This window comes from Vombatus ursinus, unplaced genomic scaffold, assembly GCF_900497805.2.
Source record: "Vombatus ursinus unplaced genomic scaffold, bare-nosed wombat genome assembly UNPS02014884.1, whole genome shotgun sequence".
In the NCBI taxonomy this organism is placed as follows: Eukaryota; Metazoa; Chordata; class Mammalia; order Diprotodontia; family Vombatidae; genus Vombatus; species Vombatus ursinus.
This window is the reverse complement of record NW_020954662.1, coordinates 1039666-1060678: the sequence shown is the minus strand read 5'-3', so window position 1 is coordinate 1060678 and position 21013 is coordinate 1039666. Positions and strand designations below refer to the sequence as shown.

At 48.6% G+C, this 21013-nt stretch overlaps 1 protein-coding gene across 1 annotated transcript in view; it reads right to left on the bottom strand.

Moving 5' to 3' along the window:
* The window catches only part of LOC114028487 (intermediate filament family orphan 2), a 56898-nt gene that overhangs the window by 35397 nt on the left and 488 nt on the right, over positions 1-21013 (bottom strand). Inside the window, exon 2 of the mRNA XM_027842746.1 lies at positions 20511-21008. Coding sequence (XP_027698547.1) covers positions 20511-21008 — 498 coding nt within the window. The remainder of the gene's footprint in view (positions 1-20510; positions 21009-21013) is intronic.

Genomic DNA, 21013 nt, shown 5'->3' with positions numbered 1-21013 from the left:
TGGGCCTGTCAGAGATACCAGTCATGATGGTGTAGTGGAAAAATGCTTGGATTTGGAGGTAGCAGCCCCAGGTTCAAAGCCCGGCTCCACCCTTGACTGCCTGTGTGACTCTGGACAAATCTCTTGCCTACTCTGGGTTCTATACCTCTAAAGCAAGGGGGTTGGCCCAGACGTAGAGACAAGGCAGTACAATGGAAAAAGCATTGTCTCTGGAATGAGAGAACCTGGATTCAAATCCTGTCTATACCAATGTGACCTTAGGCAGGTTATAGCTATTACCTCTCTGGGTCTCAGTTTCCTCATCTATAAAATGGAAAGGTTGGCACTCTACAGTCCCATCCAACTCCGATGACATCCAAGGTCCCTTTGGGTTCCAACATTCTATGACTCTGACCCAGAATCCCACTCTCATTCCCCTGACCCTGGAGAGCTATCTGATCTTCCTGGGGCAGGGGTGGAAGGAGGGTACGACTTTCTATGGGGATCCATTAGACCCTAGCTGGTTACCCAAAGAATGTGAACACTCTCATCCCAATGCTTCCTCTACAGTGTGCCCTCTCTGAGACGCCCCAGCTATGAATGGAAAGGAGAGCCCTGAGGATTCAAAGGGTGACCCAGACCTCTACGTGGCCAACAATGGAGGCAGGTGATGGAATCAGTGTGGTGAACAGGAGAGAATACTGGACTTCAGAGAGGTTAGGAGACACCAGGCCTGTCCTCTAAGCCAGAGCTGGCTTTCTTCCCGTGGGGGGACTGGCTGTATTAAGTCAACCCCACTCCCATATAAGATGGGGTCACCCACCCTCACCTCTGCAAACTAGGTTAACTGGTCCAAACATCATGATGCTCCCTGGGTATCTTTTCACCCTCCTGAAACCCACAAAGTCTGTCCCCCACCTACCTTGAATTCCCAGGAAACTCAGCTCTAGTTAAAGCAAATATCCCAGTTAGATGGGAATGAGAAGACAGTGGAACAGTTTTTTTTTGGAGGGGGGGGTGCAAAGGGGAATTCTTAGAAACCTGGAACAAGTAAAGTACATATAGCCTGAGCCCCAGGGTCTCAGATTTTTGGAACTAACATCAGGAGAAAGCAGACCCTCCCCGGTTCCTAGGCAACACAGAGGAAGTAGTAGCAGCCTCTGCTTCTGGAAATGGCCCTGGATCGTCAGGAATCTGACAGCCCCCAGCACCATGCTCCCCAGAAGCCAGGCATGACAGGGAGGGTAAAGGTTACATTCCAAAGAGCTGAACAGGGGTGCTGATGGAGCTGATTGCTTCAACACCCTGAGACACCTGTTGGAGAAGGGGCCAGTCAAGAGGATAGGATCAAAAAGGGTCCAATTTAGGCTGTGTCAGGAAAAACATCCTGGCAATACTAGCTGTCCCAAAGTAGAACGGACTGCCTGGGAGGCGGTGAGGCGGAAGGGTGGCAGGGGTGGGTCTCTCCCTAGGGATCTTCAATGAGGTTGGATTCCCTGGCTCTGTTTTACTGGGCATGCCAATCATGTATGGGCTGAGCCAGAGGACCAGTAAAGACCTTCCACTTCTCAACTTATAAGAAAGGTCAAAAAGGGACAGAGAACAAAAGCCAAGTCCTTCCGCCACTTTTTCCATTACTTCCCAGATCAAAAATGAACCTCCTGCCCCAGGAAAGAACCACGGAATGTCAGAGCTAGAAGTGATGTCAGATCACAGCATGTCAGAGCTGGGAGGGCTCTTAGAACACAGAATGACAGAGTTAGAAGGGACCTGGAAAATGGACTGCCAGAGTTGGAAGGGACCTTAGAATATGGAAAGTCAGAGAGAGAAGGGGCCTGATCCCCACATTTTACAGATGAGGAAATGAGGCTCAGAATGACCTCAGGATTCACTCATGGCAGAACCAACCAAGAGCAAAACACAGGTGTCCTAATTCCAACTAAGCTGTCCCTCTGTAGACTGTCTCTACAGAGACAGTCAGGTGGAACCTCAAAGGAGAAAGCTCATGCTAACTAGAAGGCCTCGGTCAAGAAACAGCTCATTGTGGACAAGGTTAAGGCGTTGGGGGATGGCAAGAGGATCCCAAAGAACTGTCAGCCAGATGACAGGTTCCGCTTATCAGATGGAAGCTGAGGCTCAGCCAGTCTCCCTCCCGCTGGTGACTAAGCCAGAAGAAATGGGCGGTCACTGCAGCGTGAGAGACTGAGGTTAGAAATGGGGAAGTACCTCCTCATTGACCGGGAAGCTTGCTGCAAGGCAATAGGCCTCAGCGATCAGGAGTAGCTCAGGAAGGCCCTAGCAAGATTCAGGAGCTTTCAAAGGAGTAATCCTAGCAGGGATGGCCTCTGGCAATTTACAAAGGGTATGACAGTCCCCATTTTACAGATGAGGAAAAAACGGAGGCCCAAGAGGTTGAGTGACTAATTTACGTAGATAGCTAAAGTTTGCAAAAATACTTTACTCCCAACCACCCTGCCAAGTAGGTAGTACAAACATAATTACAATCCATTTTACAGACAGAGTAACTGAGGCTTTGAAAAGGAAGTGACTTGACCACTGACACATGGCTAAATTAATTCACACGTTTATAACACTTGCTGTAAAAGGAAAACCATCCTAACAGTCAGAGCCGTCCCAAAGTGGAATGAGTGGCCTTCTACAGAGGAGAAGGTCTGGGCTGTGGCTCTTCCCTCCCAGGAGGTCTCCGAGCAGAGGCTGGTCAGGGATATTGTAGGAGGCATTCTTGTTCAGGCCTGGGGCTCAACTGAGCTCCCTCCTGACTCTGAGATTTTATTGCTCACCCAGGGCTGCTCAAGCTTAGTGAACTCTTGCCAACCTGGCCCCTTCTCAGCTCTCTGTCTTCTCCATCTCCTTACACTCTCTACTCCAGGAGTGTGGAAAGGCCTCCTTTACAGTTTCTCAAACATGACACTCCATCTCCCATCGCTGCACCTTTGCACTGGCTGTACCCCATGCCTGGAATGCTCTCCCTCCTTTCCTTGCCTTTTGGTTTCTGTGATTTCCTTCAAAATTCAGCTCAGATTTCCCTAACTCCAAGAGGTCCCTCCCAGCCCCCTGCTGCTATCAGTGCTGGTCCTCTGAGATCACCTGCCATCTAGTCCTAGGCATCTTCTTTGTACCTAGTCTTTACAGGTGGTCTCCTCCATCGAACACAAGGACAAACAACAATAATAACTCCTTGAAGGCAGGGACTCCTGTGGTTTTGCTTTTGTCTTTGAATCCCCAGCACGATAAATGCTTACTGGTACGATTCCAGGAAAACATACCGAAGCCTGCTCCCCACCTCCAACTGGCAGAGACGTGGCAGGCTCAGGATGCCACATCTTTGGACACAGCAAACATGGGGTGCTCTTTTGCTTGACTATCCATATGTGTTACAAGAGTTTTGGTTTTCTTCTCCACCCCCACCCCTGCTGGTGGGCAAAGTGGAAGGGAGAAAAAAAGGAACGCTTGATAATTAAAAATAAATTCATTTAAAGAATCTTTCTTGACTAATAAACAACTGGGGATGAGATTATCAGGGTTCCTGACTCTCTTTTCTCTTTCTCTTCTTAAAAAAATATACTTTATTTATAATATTGATTTAAAAATTTTTGAGTTCTAAATCCTTTCCCTCCAGCCCCTCCCCCACCCACTGGAGAAGCAAGCAATATCATATCAGCTATATGTGTAAAGTCATGTAAAAACAGGTTTCCATATCAGCCATGTTGGGGGGGAAGGAAGAAAAATAAAGTGAAAAAAGAATGTTTCGATCCACCCTCAGAGTTCATCAGTTCTCTCTCTGAATGTGAATGGCATTTTTCATCATCTCTTTGCTCTTTTTCAATAGCTCTGTGATGGTCCTGACCTAGGAAGAGGGTAAAGATCACCTCTGCAGGGCCCCTCCAACCCAAAGAGTTCACAAAATATCCAAGGAAAACAGGGTAAAAGGCAGAGCAGCAACCCTGGGAAGCCACAAGCCACCCCAGGAGCAGGGCCCCACCAAATCCAGCCACACCGGAGGCTGCCGTCGAGTTGGGGATGAGGACACGTTCTTGCCATCGGCTTGCCAGTCCCGCAGGGTTCTTTCTGACTGACACACCTACTACAAGGGTCCCAAATTCCCAAGGCACAGGTCCCCAGCTGGATAGGGGGCCTTGGGAGTAAAGAGGCCTGGGTTCAAGCCCCAGCTCAAGCAACAACTTGTTGCCCTCTGCCCAGAGTTAGCTTTAACCTGCCGTAACTTCCCTGCAGTGCATCTGCATGCTCTCCTTTGGGAGTTTTGAAGATTTCAAAAGGACTTAGGCAGGGGTTCTTAACGGCTTTTTGTGTGTTATGGACCCTTCTTAGAATAACATTTAAACACAAATAAAATCTCGTTTGCTGTTCAGTCACATCCGACCCTTCCTGACCCCATTTGGGGTTTTCTTTGCAGAGACACTGGAGTAGTTTGCCATTTCCTTCTCCAGCTCATTTTATAGGTGAGGAAATTGAGGCAAATAGGGTGAAGTGACTTGCCCAGGGTCATCCAGCTAGGAAGTATCTGAGGCTGGATTTGTACTCAGGTCTTCCTGACTCCAGGCCCAATGCTCTATCCACTGAGCCATCAGCTGCCTCAAAATAAAATATATGGTAATACAAAGGAAATGAATGATATTAAAATACAGTTATCAAGATTTTCTTTTAAAGTTCACAGACACCACCTGCCCCCAATTAAGAATCCCTGACTTAGAAGAACACCTATTAGTGCTCTTATGGCACACCCAGGCTAGTTACCCTGGAGAAAAGTTGAGAAAATATACCTCCCTCCTTCTTGGCAGAGGTGGGGACTGGGGATTTGGAACGTTGCATAGTCAGACTCAGGTCATGTGCTGGTTGGTTTTGATGGACTTCTTTTCCTCTTTCTTTTTTTAAAAAATTCTTTGTTAAAAGGAATGTCTCACTGGGAGTCCAGAAGGAGATATTAAGAAATAAAGGTAACATAAATAACAAGTTATTTTTAAAGGAAAAAAAAAAAACCTAGGCTAGTCAACTAATTGTATAGCTGCAAGGAGCCGGCACAGTATAGTGGAAAGAACATTGGATTCGGTGTCTAAGGACCTGGGTTCAAATTCTGGCTCTGCCAATTACTAGCTGTGTTACCTTAGAAAAGTCATGTAACTTCTGAGATAGCCTCAGTTTCCTCACCTGTAAAATGAGGGAGGAAGACTAGATCGGATGCCCTCTAAGATTTCTTCCAGCTCTCCATGAGCAACTTAAATAGAGATCTCTGACTCAAATGAGGGAATTCTAATGGCTCAGTGTACATAACCTATCTTTCAACTAGAACAAAAGACACGTTTTCTTCAAGTTTCCCCAAGAAGGTTATCCTCAGCCTCAGTTTCCTCTTCTGTAAAATGAGAACTGGACTAGATGATCTCAGGTCCCTTCCAGCTCTAACATTCTATGAGAGCAAAGAACCCTAAACTTAGCCCAGCTCCCTGGACAGGATCCTGAGACCTGCCTAACAAACTCATTTTGCTCCTGCCCCCAGCCACGGGGGCATTTCCCCTGCACAGAGCAGCTCACTATCACAGCCAGTTTGAGCTTCATCCTCTTCCTCCTCCTCCTCCTCCTTGCAGGAGTCGTCAAGCTCGGCTCACATCCTTCCCAGAATATCGGCCTCCCTAATCCCACTGGATTCCCCGTACCCTACTCCGACCCACCTCGAACACGCATGCAGGCTGGTACTCAGACTTATATACTTAGCCGCACCTTAGGCAGAGAAGAAGGTTGTGCAGAGACCCAGATTCATTCACTAGTTCCAGTTCAAAGTAAACCTAGCTGTCCCAAAATGGAAGAGACCACCTCTGGAGGAGAGAGTTACCCATCACTGGAGATCTCCAAATAGAAACTGAAATCCTTAAAGATCAGAGACTCCTAGAAACCTCAGAGGCCATCTAGCCAAACCTCTCATTTTACAGATGGGGAAAGTGAGGCCCAGCACGGTGAAGAGACTTGGCCAGAGACAGATTCTGCACCTGGGTCCTCTGACTCCAAATGCCACACCCCTTCCCCTAGTCTGGGCTGGGCACACTGCTGTTAAGGTTAGGGATAGGGCTAGAGGAGTCCTAGCTTCTTCAAGCAGTCTAACCCTTGGACATTCTAAAAGAGATCATATGTTATAAAAGCTCATTAGTGTGGCCACTCGGAGCCCGGGGGGCCGAGACTGGAGGGTGTCTTTCTTCTCCAAAAGGGTAGAGAGGGACAGAGAGGAGAGGCCCAGCCCCGAAATCCCTCGGTTGGCTTCAGCACTTCGCAGTAGCTTCAATAGCTCCACTTCCTGTCTTGGGGGGATTAAGTCACTTGGGCCCGAATCAGATGGAAGGCAGCTGCTGGCACAAAACCGCCTTTGTCTCCCAGATGAAATATTAAACCAAGCCCAGCCTCTAGAGCAATTCAGGAAAAACAATATTAAGATGGCCTGGCTCTAAGATGGTTCTGATCCCCAAAAGACCTTCAGCAGCTCACACACATCCCATTTCCTTTACCCCAGCCCTACAGTGCTTCTCACTTGACAGATGGGGAGACTGAGGCCCAGGGCACTTACATAACGTAGCCAGCAGTAGAATGCCCTGGTCAGGGTTGGTTTTTTGTTTTGGTTTTTGCACATGACCAAGCTGTCTTCTCTCTGAGGGACTCTGACGTAATTGCTAAGGTTTTCCCCAGCTCTGACATCCTGTGTTCTAAGGGCCCTCAGCTCTGACATCCTGGGTTCTAAGGGCCCTCCCAGCTCTGACATCCTGTGTTCTAAGGCCCCTCTCAGCTCTGACATCCTGTGTTCTAAGGGCCCTCCCAGCTCTGACATTCTGTGTTCTCAGGGCCCTCCCAGCTCTAATATTCTGTGTTCTAAGGGCCCTCCCAGCTCTGACATTCTGTGTTCTAAGGGCCCTGCCAATTCTGACATCCTGTGTTCTAAGGGCCCTCTCAGCTCTGACAGCCTCTAAATTTCCATTTAACCTCTCTGAGCTTCATGTCTCCCATTAGTAAAACCAAGCGAGCTCATAGAACTATGTTAAAGAAAGCACTTTGTAACACTCAAAGCACCACAAACAGGAGGTGAGTCAATATTGTGATGCTGCTGCGGCTGGTACCTCCTCACCCTACTACCCACATTCCAGGTTCTAAAGTCTGGCCCCAAAGGATCAGGCAGCCTTCCCTTAGTTATCAACTAGGAATACAATGAGGCAGTCCAGAAAGACAAACAGCCATCAGAGAGATAACGCTGAGCCAGGGCTTGGTCCTGTCTTTGAAAATCTCTGGTTTATGAGCTGAGGCTGGAAGAACTTGTGTATTTAAGGCAACTTCCACCCCCAGTCCCTCCCCCAGGCCAGGGCCAGACAATCCCAAAAAAGGAAGAGCCTCAGCTAAAGAGATCAACGCATTCAAGGAATCTGTCTGTGCCATTCCAGGGGCCAATAAGGCAGCAGTACTAGAGAAGCCAGGGACCTGGGTTCAAATTCCACATTTGTACTTAGCTCACAGTGTGACACTGGGCAAGTTGGTCTCCCTCTCTGGGCCTCAGTTTCTACACCTGTAAAATGAAAGGGTTAGACTATACGAGTCTCACAGTCCTTTGTAGCCTTAAAAAGTTTATTCTATTCTGGAGCCATTGGGGCCCCATCTCTTAGTCCAAGTGACCAAAAGCAAATTTCCCCTGAGTGCCCTGATTTCCCTTCCCATACAGCCACACACACCCTCCCTGTGATTACATGCAAACCTAGCCCATAAATACTATAAACAAATTCCCTCCTATCCAGAGCACAGAGGTGGGGAACAGTTGCTTCTAGGTCGTAGATTTCTTTTTGTCATTTCAAACAACATGAGTTGTACCACTGATCCCATGAACCCACAGGGGACCTGGGGACAGGCTGCCTCGAACCTCCCCACTGGATCCACTGTTAGTTAGCTGCATGTTTGTGAGGACGGTCTGATGGGCATGGGGCCTGGTGAACCTCCAGGATCTTCTCATGGCTCAAATTGGGTCTCTCTGAGAGAGCTGGACTGGACTGGGAGTCAGGAAACCAGGACTTGAACATAGGCCCTGCCATGAACCTGATGTGTGGCTCTGGACAAGTCACTTTTGAGACTCAGTGTCCTCTTCTGCCTGGATTAGATGGTTTCTAAGGTTTTTTCCAGTTTCAATAGTCTATATTCTAAGGGCCCTCCCAGCTCTGACATTCTGTGTTCTAAGGATCTTCCCAGCCCTGACATCCTGGGTTCTAAGGGCCCTGCCAGCTCTGACATTCTGGGTTCTAAAGGCCCTGCCAGCTCTGACATCCTGGGTTCTAAGGGCCCTCCCAGCTCTGACATCCTGTCTTCTAAGGCCCTCCAAGCTTTGACATTCTACATTCTAAGGATCCTCTCAGCTTTGACATTCTGGGTTCTAAAGGCCTTCCCGGCACTGACATTCTCTGTTCTAACAGCCTTACGGTTCTGCTGTTCTATGTTCTAAAGGGGAGTTTTTCACTCCTGAAGGCCCAGGGCTCTTATAGTCTAGCCTAGGCCTCCATCCCTCTGGCTAGACCGGAAGAAGGCAGGAAACACTACTGCTCCCAGGGCCGGGAAGATTCCAACTTACTAGCTCCTACAGCTGAGTCTGCCTACCAGACTGAAAATGAAAAAGGACAATTCAGCTGCTCCCCTCCCCCAAGGAAGCAAGCAGGAGGCCACAAGCCAAGCCCAGTATTAAATAATCCAAGTAATAAAAATTGCCAATGAAGAAAGCAGGAGGCAGCGTCTTCAGCGCAGGGGCTCCTCTCAGGATAGTTGGTTGCATTCGCGCACCGGGAAGTCTGAGCACGTGTCCACCATCAGGTTTTAGAAGGAAGAGAGCGCTGAGCAAGCACTTTTCAGAAGGAGGGCTCCAGGACCAGCCTCTATGGGAGTAGCAGCCCCTGGCCCTGGCACTGGCCCCTTCCTCAAACCCCACTCCAATTCTCCTCTCCAGAAACAGCCCCCATCTCTTCCTCTGGGAGCCACTTGCCAAAGGGGTTTTGTTCCAAAATCATAATCCCAGGCAGGTGTCCTGCAATCAACATCCAGATGTTTGGCGATTGGGAGGGAGCATGACCAGCAATCAGAATGATGGAGCTGGAGTCTGCAAAGCCTGGACTCCCATCCTAGCTCTGCTAAGTCATTAGCTGTGTGAGCTCAGCCAAACTATTTCCTCTCTGCACCTCAGTCTCCACAAAATGGAGGTAATAACCCCAGTTGTACCTCCCTCAATGCATCATTCGAGGATTAAAAGAAATAATATATGTTAAAGTACTACATAATTGCCAGTTATTACTGTTATGCACAATCATTGATGCACAATCAGTTTAATTCAACAAAATACTTACCAGGCGGATGTCTAATATTCCTTTAGGGTTTGTCACAGCCAGGGGAAGGGGATGACAGAGAAAGGTGTTTATGTTTTTCTTTTGTTTAAATGAGGGCCTGGATACCAAGCCCTGCAGACAACCAGATAATTCATGAGTATGTTACAGAAAAGGAAATGCACTATCTGGGGATTCACCATTTGGTTGGGGTAATGAAAAGGAAGAGAGGGAGAAGGGGTTGGGAGTTTTCCCAACAGAAAGGCTGGGGAGGTATCAGCCCTATAAGGCCCCTTCTAGCTTTGACATCCTATGTCCTAACATTCCATGATCTCAGGCCCCTTCTAGCTTTGACAGCCTATGTCCTAACATTCCGTGATCTCAGGCCCCTTCTAGCTTTGACGTCCTATGTGCTAGCATTCCATGATCTCAGGCCCCTTCTAGCTTTGACATCCTATGTTCTAAGAGCCCTCCCAGCACTGACATTTTTGTATGCTACTAAGGATCTTTCCAGTTCTGATATTTTATGTTTTAAGGGCCCTCTCAGTGCTGATATTCTATATTCTAGCATTCCAGGTTCTCAGGTTCCTTCCTGTTCTGACATTCTATCGTTTTAGGACAATGAGATTCTTCAAAGTACAAAAAGAAAAATTTCAGAGCTTGAAGGGGCCTCGAGATATTCTCCGGAGCAGTCCTTTAACTCCAAGCAAGAAAGTTATTGTCCCCATTTCACAAAACTAAAACCAAAAAGCTTTTCTCAATCACCTCCTGGACATGGGACACAGTGTTAACCAGAAGGCGCGGGAGACACAGAGATTAAATGGGAAATCAGAAGATTGCAAAGAGATACAAAAGTGAAGACACGGAGCTCAGTGTCTGTCTTCAATGAGCTTGCAATCGAAAAGGGGGAAGAGGCCCAGATAAATCCTCCACAGGGTTAAGTGTGAAGTCACTGCTAGAAAAGTGTGATGCGATGAGTGATAAAGTTGGTAGCCAGAGAACCCAAGTTTAAATTTCCCTCCGCTACTGATCTGTGGAGCCTTGAACAAGTCACAACTTCGCTGGGTCTCAGCTTCCTCGTTGCTAAAACGAGAGGATTGGCCTAGATGACGTCTAGGGTCTTCCTTCCAGCTCCAAATCCAGAAACCAAAGAATTAAGAAGAGCTAATGCCTACAGGGATTGTGGAAATTCGATGTCTGATTCACGCAGCTAGGTGTTGCTGTGGATAGAGTATTGGACCTGAAGTCAAGAAGACCTCAGTTCAGATCTCATCTCAGACACCTACTTATGTGACCCTGAGCAAGTCAATTAACCTCCATTTGCCTCAGTTTCCTTATCTGTAAAATGGGGATAATTAACACCCACAATTTCCTGAGATTATTCTGAAAAACAAATGAGATAAACACGTAAAGGCCTTTACAAACCTTAGAAGTGCTATATAAATGCTAGCTCTTATTAGCGATTACTCTTAAAATTTCAGGTTCAGGGCTACAGATGAGTGAGTCATCCCTGTCCTTCCAGAAGTGGGACCGAAGTCACACCAGTCCATAAGTGACCCGGCAATCAGAGCAAAGAACAGAGGCCAAGGACCTTTGGAACACAATCACAATTCATGGGCGGGAGTCGGGAAGAGCCAAAGAGGATAGAGTTAGTGTCATCAGAAAGGCAGGAGGATCAAAATGATGTCACCTGTGGTGTCAAACATAACAGAGACTCTGAAGAATGAACTAGGAAAAGATCATAGGGATTGACCAGGAAACTTAAGCATTAAAAAAAAAGTCACTCATATTGACTATAGTACTGAACCTTGAATCTTCGGAAAAGATGATCACTGATGGAGACACCCATTGTTTTGTGTTTACCCAGCGACAAGTACAAATTAGCTGTGTACTTCCTCCCTGTAACCTGGCAAAGGCGTATTGCAGCTGACAACAAAGGGAGAGACATACCCCTCTGAAGGTTGGTACTGATCTGTAGATTACCTCAATGACTAGGTATGTTTTCCCTTCCCCCCGCCATGCTATTCTGCTTCCAGATTATGAGACTGCCCATTGTGGCCTAAATGGTTTCTCTGGATTCATTCGACTCCTCTAAGTTTGACCCAAATTCGGTAAGATAAACCTAGTACTGTGCATGGATGAGCAATCTCTCCAACCCTGGATGTCCCCTGGAGAACACTGGAAGACCTGAGGCATAAACAGCAGGGGTGGGGGAAAGGCATGGGAGAGGGGTGCAATAGGAGAAACAGAGAGACAGAAGGAAACATACCAGGAGACAGAGCTCTTCTGACATTCCATGTTCTAAGAGCCCTCCCACCTCTGACATTCTATGTTCTAAGAGCCCTCTGACATTCTGGGTTCTAAGGCCTTTCCCAGCTCTGACATTCTATGGCCTAACATTCTTTATTCTAATGGGCCAGGTTGTCTTGTTTGGGCCACTATAGTTTGAAGGTGCCTTTCCCAGCTCTGACATCCTAAGTTAGAAGACTCTGTCCAACTCCGACATTACGCAATTCCATAAAGCACAACTCTTAGAATCAGAGAAGATACAATTTTGCGTTGCTGGCCCTTGGGAATCCCTGATTCACCTACCCCTAGACCAGATCCTACTCTCCAGTCTACAAGAATACTATATGACCTTGGGCAAACTGCTTCCCCTTTGGGGGCCTCAGTTCCTGATATATGTCTCTGAGCTAAAGAGCTCCCCATTGAACCATGGCCTGGCTTATTTGAGGGGAAACGCTGAAGGCCTGGCTACATACTACCTGCCATGATTCATTTCCATCTTTTAAAAAGTGACAACGAGAAGGCTTTGTTCAATTAGTCTGCCAACACAGTCCTGAAAGAGTCACCTCAAAGACTTTGGTGCCCCTGGGGAACAGGTTAGCTCCCTATGATACACCTACTTCTCAATCCCTCTGGACCTTAAGGTTCCCCATCTGTAAAAGGCCAAGACCAGACTCACTGAAGACCTCTCAGGCCCCCCTTAGTCTCTAAATACCAAGATTCCTTTCTCAATCAATTCAACGAACCATTCAGGGTCCCATTCTTGTGAATGAAAGGTTATAGGTAGGGAAATGAGAAATTTCATAATGACGTGCATCATTACTGTTACCCAGGAGTCCAGACGTTACCAGGTGCATGACAAGCTGCACTGTTTCATGTTCAAATTCACAGCCAGGGAAATGGAGCCTCAAGCTAACCCCAGCTGGGCAGCAGAACAGGCCATTCACTCCAGGTTGCCAAGGCAGGTGGGGTGCTATCCAAAGAATCCCCAGGGGTCAAGAGCCCCCCATCAAACCCAGTTCTCAGAGGAGCCTGATTACCCAAGAGAGGCAGAGAGAGTTAACTTCACGGTTTCTGACAACCATCCACCCTCCTTTTGTACTTGAGAAGCTGCAGAGAGAAACCACATCCTGCCCCTGCGTGAGGAATGAAGCTTGTACCCTGCAGGGAGAGAGCACATCGCCAGACAGGTGGCAGGAGGTCTGAGTGAGAGTCCTAACTCTGCCATTAACTCACTGTGTGACCAAAGGAGCATGTCACCATCTTCCTGAGCCTCAGTATCCTCATCTGGGAAATGGGGACTTAGACTAGAGACTAGTTAGACTAGAGTTCTCTAAGAGTCTTATCAGCTCTGACATTCCATGTTCTAAGGCCCCTCCCAGCTCTGACATTCTGGGTTCTAAGGCCCCTCCCAATTCTAACATTCTGTGTTCAAAGGACCCTCCCAGTTCTAACATTGTGTGTTCTAAGGCCCCTCCCACCTCTGACATCCAGTGTTCTAAGGGCCATCCCCCAGCTCTGACTTTCTGTGTTCTAAGACCCCTCCCAATTCTAACATTCTGTGTTCAAAGGACCCTCCCAGCTCTGACACTCTTTGTTCTAAGGGCCCTCCCTGCCCTGACATTCTATGTTCTAAGGCCCCCTCCCAGCTCTGACATTCTGTGTTCTAAGACCCCTCCGAATTCTAACATTCTGTGTTCAAAGGGCCCTCCCAGATCTAACACTGTGTGTTCTAAGGGCCCTCCTAGCTCTGACATTGTGTGTTCTAAGGGCCCTTCCAGTTCTGGTATTCTGTGTTCTAAGGGCCCTCCCAGCTCTAATATTCTGGGTTCTAAGGTTTGTTCCAGTTCTGATACCCTGTGTTCTAAGGTCTTTACAAGTTCTGACATTTATGAGTTCCTTTTCCCTGCTCAGGATCTTTTCCCAGTTCCCCTTTCCCATCTCCCAATCCATCTCATCATCCCTCAAATTCCTGTTTGAGATTCTGGTTATTTGGAAAGACCCCTATTACGGCTCACTCCATAAAGCACTCTGTCATTACAATACTTAGAACACAAATTATTATCCTGTTTCATAGATTATGGCCAGTGACTTGCCCAAAGTCTCCTGGCCAAGAGTGGCAGAGTCCAGGCCGCACCAAGGGACGTGGGATGGAGGGCAGAGATGTTAGAAGCAGACAAGTCCAGGATGTTTTTCACTTTTGCCATGTCCCCTTTTCCCTACTTTACTGCTTTCGGTCCTCTGCCTTGAAAGGCAGCAGAGTGTAGTGGATGGGGCATTTGCACCTGGAGGCAGGAAGACTTGGTTTAAATCCAAACTCTAGACACTTACTAGTCATGTGGCCTTGGGCAAGTCACTTGTCCTCCACAGCCCTCAGTTTCCTCATTTCTAAAAGGCGAGGGTAGGATCTGATGGCCTCCAAGGTCCCTCCCACCTCTCAATTGATAACTGTGTGATTTTCCCAACAAAGGCATCAATAGAGAAGGAAAGAGGTCAGGTAAGTGCCCGACTAGTCTGAGTGTTCCGATTGGGTAGAAAGAAACCAGTGAATGCCACACATTCCAGCCCGAAAGAATCCAAGCGTCAGCTTCCTTCTCTTCTTTGAGACTTGGCGCCCTCCTCTCCCCCCCCCTTCCTCAGCCTTGACCTTTTTCAAACCCTCCCAAATATTTTCCCAGAAGAGAGAGCAGCCAGGGTGAGAGACGGGGAGCACGGTCCCCAAGCAAATGCAGAGACAACTAGCTGAAGCATTCAAAAAGGGGGAGGGGAGGTCACAGGGGAGGAAAGCAAGGTCCAGAGGCACAACTGATCCACTGTGGAATCAGAGGAATGGATCATCCTCCCGGGCATCCCCTCCATGATCCCTGCCAGCACCATCCCTGGTGCCTGGAACACTACAGACACAAAGAATGGCAGGGCTGGAAGAGACGGCACTGCTCATAACCTGGGGAGACGCGGGCCATACCCTTTCTTTTTGCCTGGGTCTCAGGAAATGGGGCCAGCATTCAAACCCGGGTCTTCCACTACACCATGAGAAGACAGTGGCAGCAGAGACATGGGCATCGTGGGATAGCAAAGTAGAAGGGCTGCCTCGGAGATCATCTAATCTGGCCCTCGTCATTTGCCGAGGGAGGCGTTGAGGCCCACAGGGGCTGAAGTAACATGCCCAAGGTCCACTAAGTGGCACAGCCTCCTCCTCATGTCAAGTCCAGGGCTCTTACCTCCCCCCCTCCCCCTCCCCCCGCAGCTGTCTGGGGACAGGGCCACCGGGGCGACTGGTTCAGCCTCAGCCTCTCCATCCATCTTCAGAAGGAGAGCCACAACACAATATCTCTTGTCATGGAGGGCCTCTTCCCCAAAACCAACAGTGAGGACTTTGAGACCCTGGTGGCAATGGCTGAAAGGGGATGCAAGAGTTGGAGACAGGAAGATCCACAGGCGTGGGGGAGAAGTAACCCAGGCCCTGAAGACACCTTAACTCTCAGTCAAGAGAATGCTAGCAAGTTACCTCCATTTGGGGCTTTACAGCTAACAAAGGGAGACTTTCCTCCCAACCATCCTTGTGACCCAGGGAGGATGAATATCATTCTCCTCATTCAGCAAGGGAGAGAAACTGAGGTCCATTGAGAGGAAGTGACTTATTTAAAGGTTACACCACAAGTCAGTGGCAGAACTGGGCTTCGGACCCAAGTTTTCCAGTGGTATAACAAAAAAAAAACAAAAAAGAGGATAGGGATTGGCCCTGTGCTATTATTGGTATAGGGGGCACCAGGTAAGGAGCTTCCTCTAAGAAGACAGGTTGGCAGAGGCAGTTAGGTGGCACACTAGATAGAACACCAGCCCTGGAGTCAGGAAGACCTGAGCTCAAATCCAGCCTCAGACACTTACCAGCTGTATGACCCCGGGTGAGTCACTTCACCCCAATTGCTTCCCCCAAAACAAACAGACAAACAAAAAAAGAACGCAGGTTGGCACCTTCTCTGTTGTGGTCTTAGAGAAGTGCTTAGAGCAATGTGATGCTAAATGGAGACCAAGGTTACACTGCTATTCTGTATCAGAAGACAGATCTTCCCAGCTTCGAGACCAGCTCACTATGCCACACTGCCACCATGATGATGATGATGAATGTTTCTATATAGTGCTTTAAGTCAAATGTTTTATATAGGTTATCCCATTGGACTATAGGAACAACCTTGTGATGCTATCATTACCCCCACTTTACAGAAAAGGAAATTGAGGCTGGGAGAAATTGTGACTTGCCCAGGGTCACCACCATACAGAGCTCAAATTTGAGTTTCCTTAGCTCCAAGTCCGACACTCACTCCTCTCTCTGGAGTCAGAAGGCCTCAGTTTAAGGCCCTTTTCTGCTACTTGTATTTGTGCTCTGGGCAAATGACTTCCCCTCTCTAAGGAAACTAACAGTTTCCTCCTTTGTAAAACTAGGAGGTCAGGCTAAATGACTCCAAAGATTCCTTCCAGCTTTGAATCCGATGATCCTGTGACTCCCAGACCAAGGACTCTTACTAAGACACCAGCCTGCTCCAGCTACCTAATAGTCAAATACTTTGAATGGGGGAACAGAGGGATTTTAGGGGATACACAGCTCATGGAGACTGGGGGGAGGGACAGGGAAGAGGCAGACTGTGGGATTCAGTGACTCCTAGGGATCAATGAGACTGGCTCAATTTCCAGGCCACCCCCAGCCCCATCCTCATCCCTATGGCTGGGCCAAGGAAACTGTTCCCAAGAATTTCTCTCCCAGCTTCTGTCTCTTCAGGACATCCCCAGGTTTAGTCCAACCCCAGATTTATAATACAATAAACACGTGCTAAGTGCCTGCTTTATACAGAAAAGACTGTGCTCCAGACAGAGCGGAGATTTAAAAAAAAAAATCATCAAGTTATAATCTGGTAGGAATTGAGACACCCATAACTCCAATATTCAATATTATATAATCAGTGTAATACAGGTGTATAATACAGGTGTAAACCAAGTGTTAGACAAAATCTGGGGGGCATAGGTCATTACCAACTGCCTAATCTAATCCAACCTTCTCATCTGATAGATGGGGAAACTGAGACCTAGAAAAGGGAGACAACTTGTCTGGCATCATCTAGTAAGTTAGTGCCAAAGCCAAGGCTAAAAACCAGGTCTCTTGAGCCAGGTCCAGTCTTCTTTCTAAAGAAAAACCGAGGGGATCCACTACTGATCTTCCATTCCTCTCCCTACCCCCACCAGCCCCCTCCATCCAGCTGGTCCTGCCTTGGATTTGATACACAGGTGTTTGGTACCTACCTCTATGGGTACATGTCCATTAGAATGTAAGTTCTTTGAGGACAGACACTTTTCTCTTTGTAGCCCAGGGATTAGCACAGTACCAGGCCCATAGGAAACATTTAATAAATGCTTTTTGATTGGCTGATGCCTGTAAAGCTCAAATGAGCTAATTATCTAAGGCATTTATTTGCAAACAGTGCGTTAATATTATCACCACCACCCTCATCATCATATCTATCCGATTTCATTCAAAGTACTCTCTTTCCAAATCTCCCAGTGGAAAGCCCCAGCTCCTTTTAACCCAGTTTGGGTTACTTTGGCCCTGGTAGGTGGGGGTTTCTTTTTTTGAGCTGGCAGAGGGTGCAGGAAATGTTTGTTTTGGTTTCCAAATCTATGCTCAGCGACCTTGTCAATGTTATGGTTTCGATGACCACATTTTTCTAGTAATTTCTTGAATAAAGGATGGTGCCTCATACAGAACTGCTCTAACTCTGATTTGAAAAAGTCCCCAAGAAGGGGCGGGAAAGCAAGGACCTGAGGGGGGCAGTCCTCAGGGCTAAGAATAGCTTCTCCTCCCCCTGAGTCGAAGAATCACAGAATTGGGAAACTGGAAGAGATCTCGGGGGTGAACCCAAGCTCAGTCCCCAGAGAAATCCAACACAAGGTAGGGGCTTGGAGACCTGGACATGTTTGTCCCTCCTGCCAACCTATCACTGGACTTTGTAACCACTACCCTTCCCATCCACCCCCAACCCCTGCCAAATCTCTAGGATAGAACCCCAATGGATAACTGACAGGAGGAACCTTTGTCTGAGAAAGGAACACATTAGAGTCATATAGTCCTAGAACATCAGGGCAGAACCAGCTCTCAGAATACTGAATGGCTGAGCTAGGAGAGGCCTTAGGACATAGAACGTCAAAGAAGGGTCTTAGAACATAACAATGTCAGAACTGGAAAGAGCAATAATGTTAGATCAGTAAGAAACCTTAGACCGTAGAATATTCTAACTTGAAAAGACCTTAGAAATCATCAAATCTAAATCTCTCCTTTTGTACATGGGGAAACAGGAAAGAGGTCCAGGGAAATAGGCTGTAAACTCCTTAACAGTATCACTTTTCCTTATCGTATGTCCTTTCTATAATGCTTTCAGTTCATGCTCATTGGGTCAAGTTGGCCCAAAGATACATATACAGCATGGCAATCCCCAAGTGTAGGGCCTCTCAGCTTGCCTGAGTATAAGGACCTGAGCTTACCTCAGAGAAAAATAATTCCAAATGCCTAGACACGAGCTGTCCCGAGCAATGATGATATAGCCAACAGACGCAATGTCCTCATAAAAGACCCAACCAGAGACACACAAACGTACTTGGGCACACAGAAACGCAGAATTCAGAGATACTCTCACACCTCGCTCCCAGAAAGTATAAACCAGCCAGGAGTCAGAGTCTGGAATAGGACTACTGAAAGGGTCAGAATCAATGGGTTCAAGGCCATGAAGACACAAACATACTAACACTAGCTTGACCCAGCCTTCCAGCTAGCTCATTCCAGGCCTCAGTATCCCCATTGCACTTGTCCCCATGCCTTGCTCTCTTGGCAAAAGCAGAACTGATCTTTTGACTATCAGTTCTCTGATACCCCTGGGAGGACTCAAACAAGGTGGTTGACACCTTTGCTTTGGAGAAATTAAGAGGGAAACTCCTCTAAAATGGAGGTCATCCCCCAATTAACAGACAACAAAATAAAATAAAGCAGTAAGACACAATTGTCTTAGGAGAGAGGAAAGAGACAAGAGATGAGGAAGGCTCCCATGACCCTCTCCTTGCCAGCATACCCACGTCTCAAGCATTCCAAGCCCATGCCAGGGGCTGACATCATCCCCACTCCCTGGGTGCCAGTGTGTTGTAATGTTGCTCAATGCCCCTTGTAAGATTGAGCACAGTTTCTTCTATCTCCTTAGTACCCAAGTCCAAAGAAAACACACAAAACAAAGCCCCAAAACAACAGAGACTGGTAGCATGATGACACTATGGCACCATGATCCACAGCAGGGAGGCTGGCACCAAATCCATCCCTCCCCAGTGAGGTCTAGGGTCTGTTTCCCCATTGCCCATTCCCCACCAACACAGTGGTGATTTTTTCTCCAAGGTGGTTGGGGAGACCAGGCCATAGCCAAGTTCTCCAAATACTTGGGGTGGGGGTAAGGATAGAGAGAGGGAGAGAGAGAGGAGAGAGGGGCTGGAATCCCATTCCCTCAATGGATTGTATGAACTACCTACAGCATCCCTGGCATACTTAGCCCAACCTTTCCAGACTGCAGGGAATCACTGTTCAGGGTCTCAGGCCCCTTTTGGAGAAGGATGCTCACTGAAGGTTTGGGGGAATAACCCAGCCCAACTATGGCATACTTAGAAGTGGCAGGAAGAGAGACCGGATCAGGATGGGGTATGGTGCTCCCTCCCTTGCAGACACAAATGCAGAGGCCTGGGCCAAACAGCACACCTCTTTTTAACATAAATCAGAAAAGTTAGAGAGCCTCTCCAAAAGGGATGGGTCTCACTGAAGGCCTATGATCAGGGCATCTCCAAAGCCATATGGCACCATCACTGTAACCCAAGACCAGCGAGGGCTTCTCTCATTAGCTCTTCTGGTGGAAGGGGGGGAAATAGGGGACTGGAAGGGGGCTCCCAAATGCATAGGAGGAAGAAGATAAAGGAGAGGGAACAAAGGAGAGAAATCTCTGCTTTCACCCAGCAGAGAAATCTTAATAGACAGGAAAAAGACAGGCAGCCAGACAAAACTGTCAACTGGGCTCCAATCAGGAAGTAACCTTAGTTCTCCCCTTCATTCCCCCACCCCAAGCTGAGGATATAATGGGCTGGAGAGACCAGCAGCAGGGCAGTGCAGTCCTGCAGGACCGGGATACCCATCCTCTGAAGTCAATCTGCCCTGCTACTTGTGAGAGGGGGACCCCAATACATTTGTCCCCCACGCCCCCCTATTTCTACCATAGTAAGTTTTTGTCCTCACTGAATGCTGGGGTTGTGAGGCTAAGGCCAACATGAATGGGAAGGTTTAAAGAGCTTTGTTTGAAGGGATCCTTTAAAGCAATCCCACGTTTCCCAAGGCCATACTTCTGCGCTGTTAATGGAGGAGGCTTTTTAGGCCTAGTCAGCTAGCCCTGAAACCATCTGGTCCAGGCTTCAGCCCAACTCCGCGAGGTACGGGGAGGCTCACACTCCCACCCAAACCAGGGACTCTAGGTCAGGGTGGAGGGAGGGAAGGGGAGGTATTAACCCCTCGATTTTAACCCAGTTGGCATCATCCTTGTTTTAAGCGATGTCTGCTTTGTCCGGGGCTAAGAGTGCCTGTTAAGCACATAGTAAGTGCTTAACAATACAAGCTTTTTATCAGAGAAGGGTTAAAGTCACAGAAGTAGCGGTTGTCCTGGGGAGCTCCTACTATGTGCGGGGCACCGTGCTGAACACTGGGGCTACAAAGAAAGGCAAAAGTCAACCCCAGCTCTCCAGGAGCTCCCGGACAGAGGGTGGAGGGGCTGGAGGGGGTCCCCAGATTGGGGTGGGGGAGGCATTCTCGACGTGACTCACTTCTTCTTGTACTCGTCCCGCTCCCGCTTCACCTTGGCCAGCACGTTGTAGAGGGCCCGGATCTCGGGGGTGATGGTGTCGATCTGCACGCCCACGCCGTCGGGGTGCACCCAGGACACGCCGGGGCCCTGCACGGTCTCCACGCCGCCGCCGCCCGTGCGCCGGACCTGCGTGTAGCTCCAGATGGTGCCGGGCAGGCGGCTGTAGTGCTGCGGGTGCGAGCCGCAGGCGCCCGGGGGCACGTTGCCGTTGGCGCCGAGCTGCGGTGGCGGCGGCGGCTGCTGCTGCGGGGGGTGCGGACCGGCGGCGCGGGCCAGGGCCAGAGCGAGCTCGGGGCCCGTCTGCACCGCCTGCTCGCGGGAGAAGGTCTTGTAGCGCAGCCGGCGCTCGCGCTCGCTCTGCTGCTGCTCCAGCTGCTTCTCCAGCAGCCGGTTGCGCCGCTCCAGCTCGTGCACCTTGGCCAGAAAGCAGCGGAAGCGCACGTTGAGCCCCTTCAGGAGGTA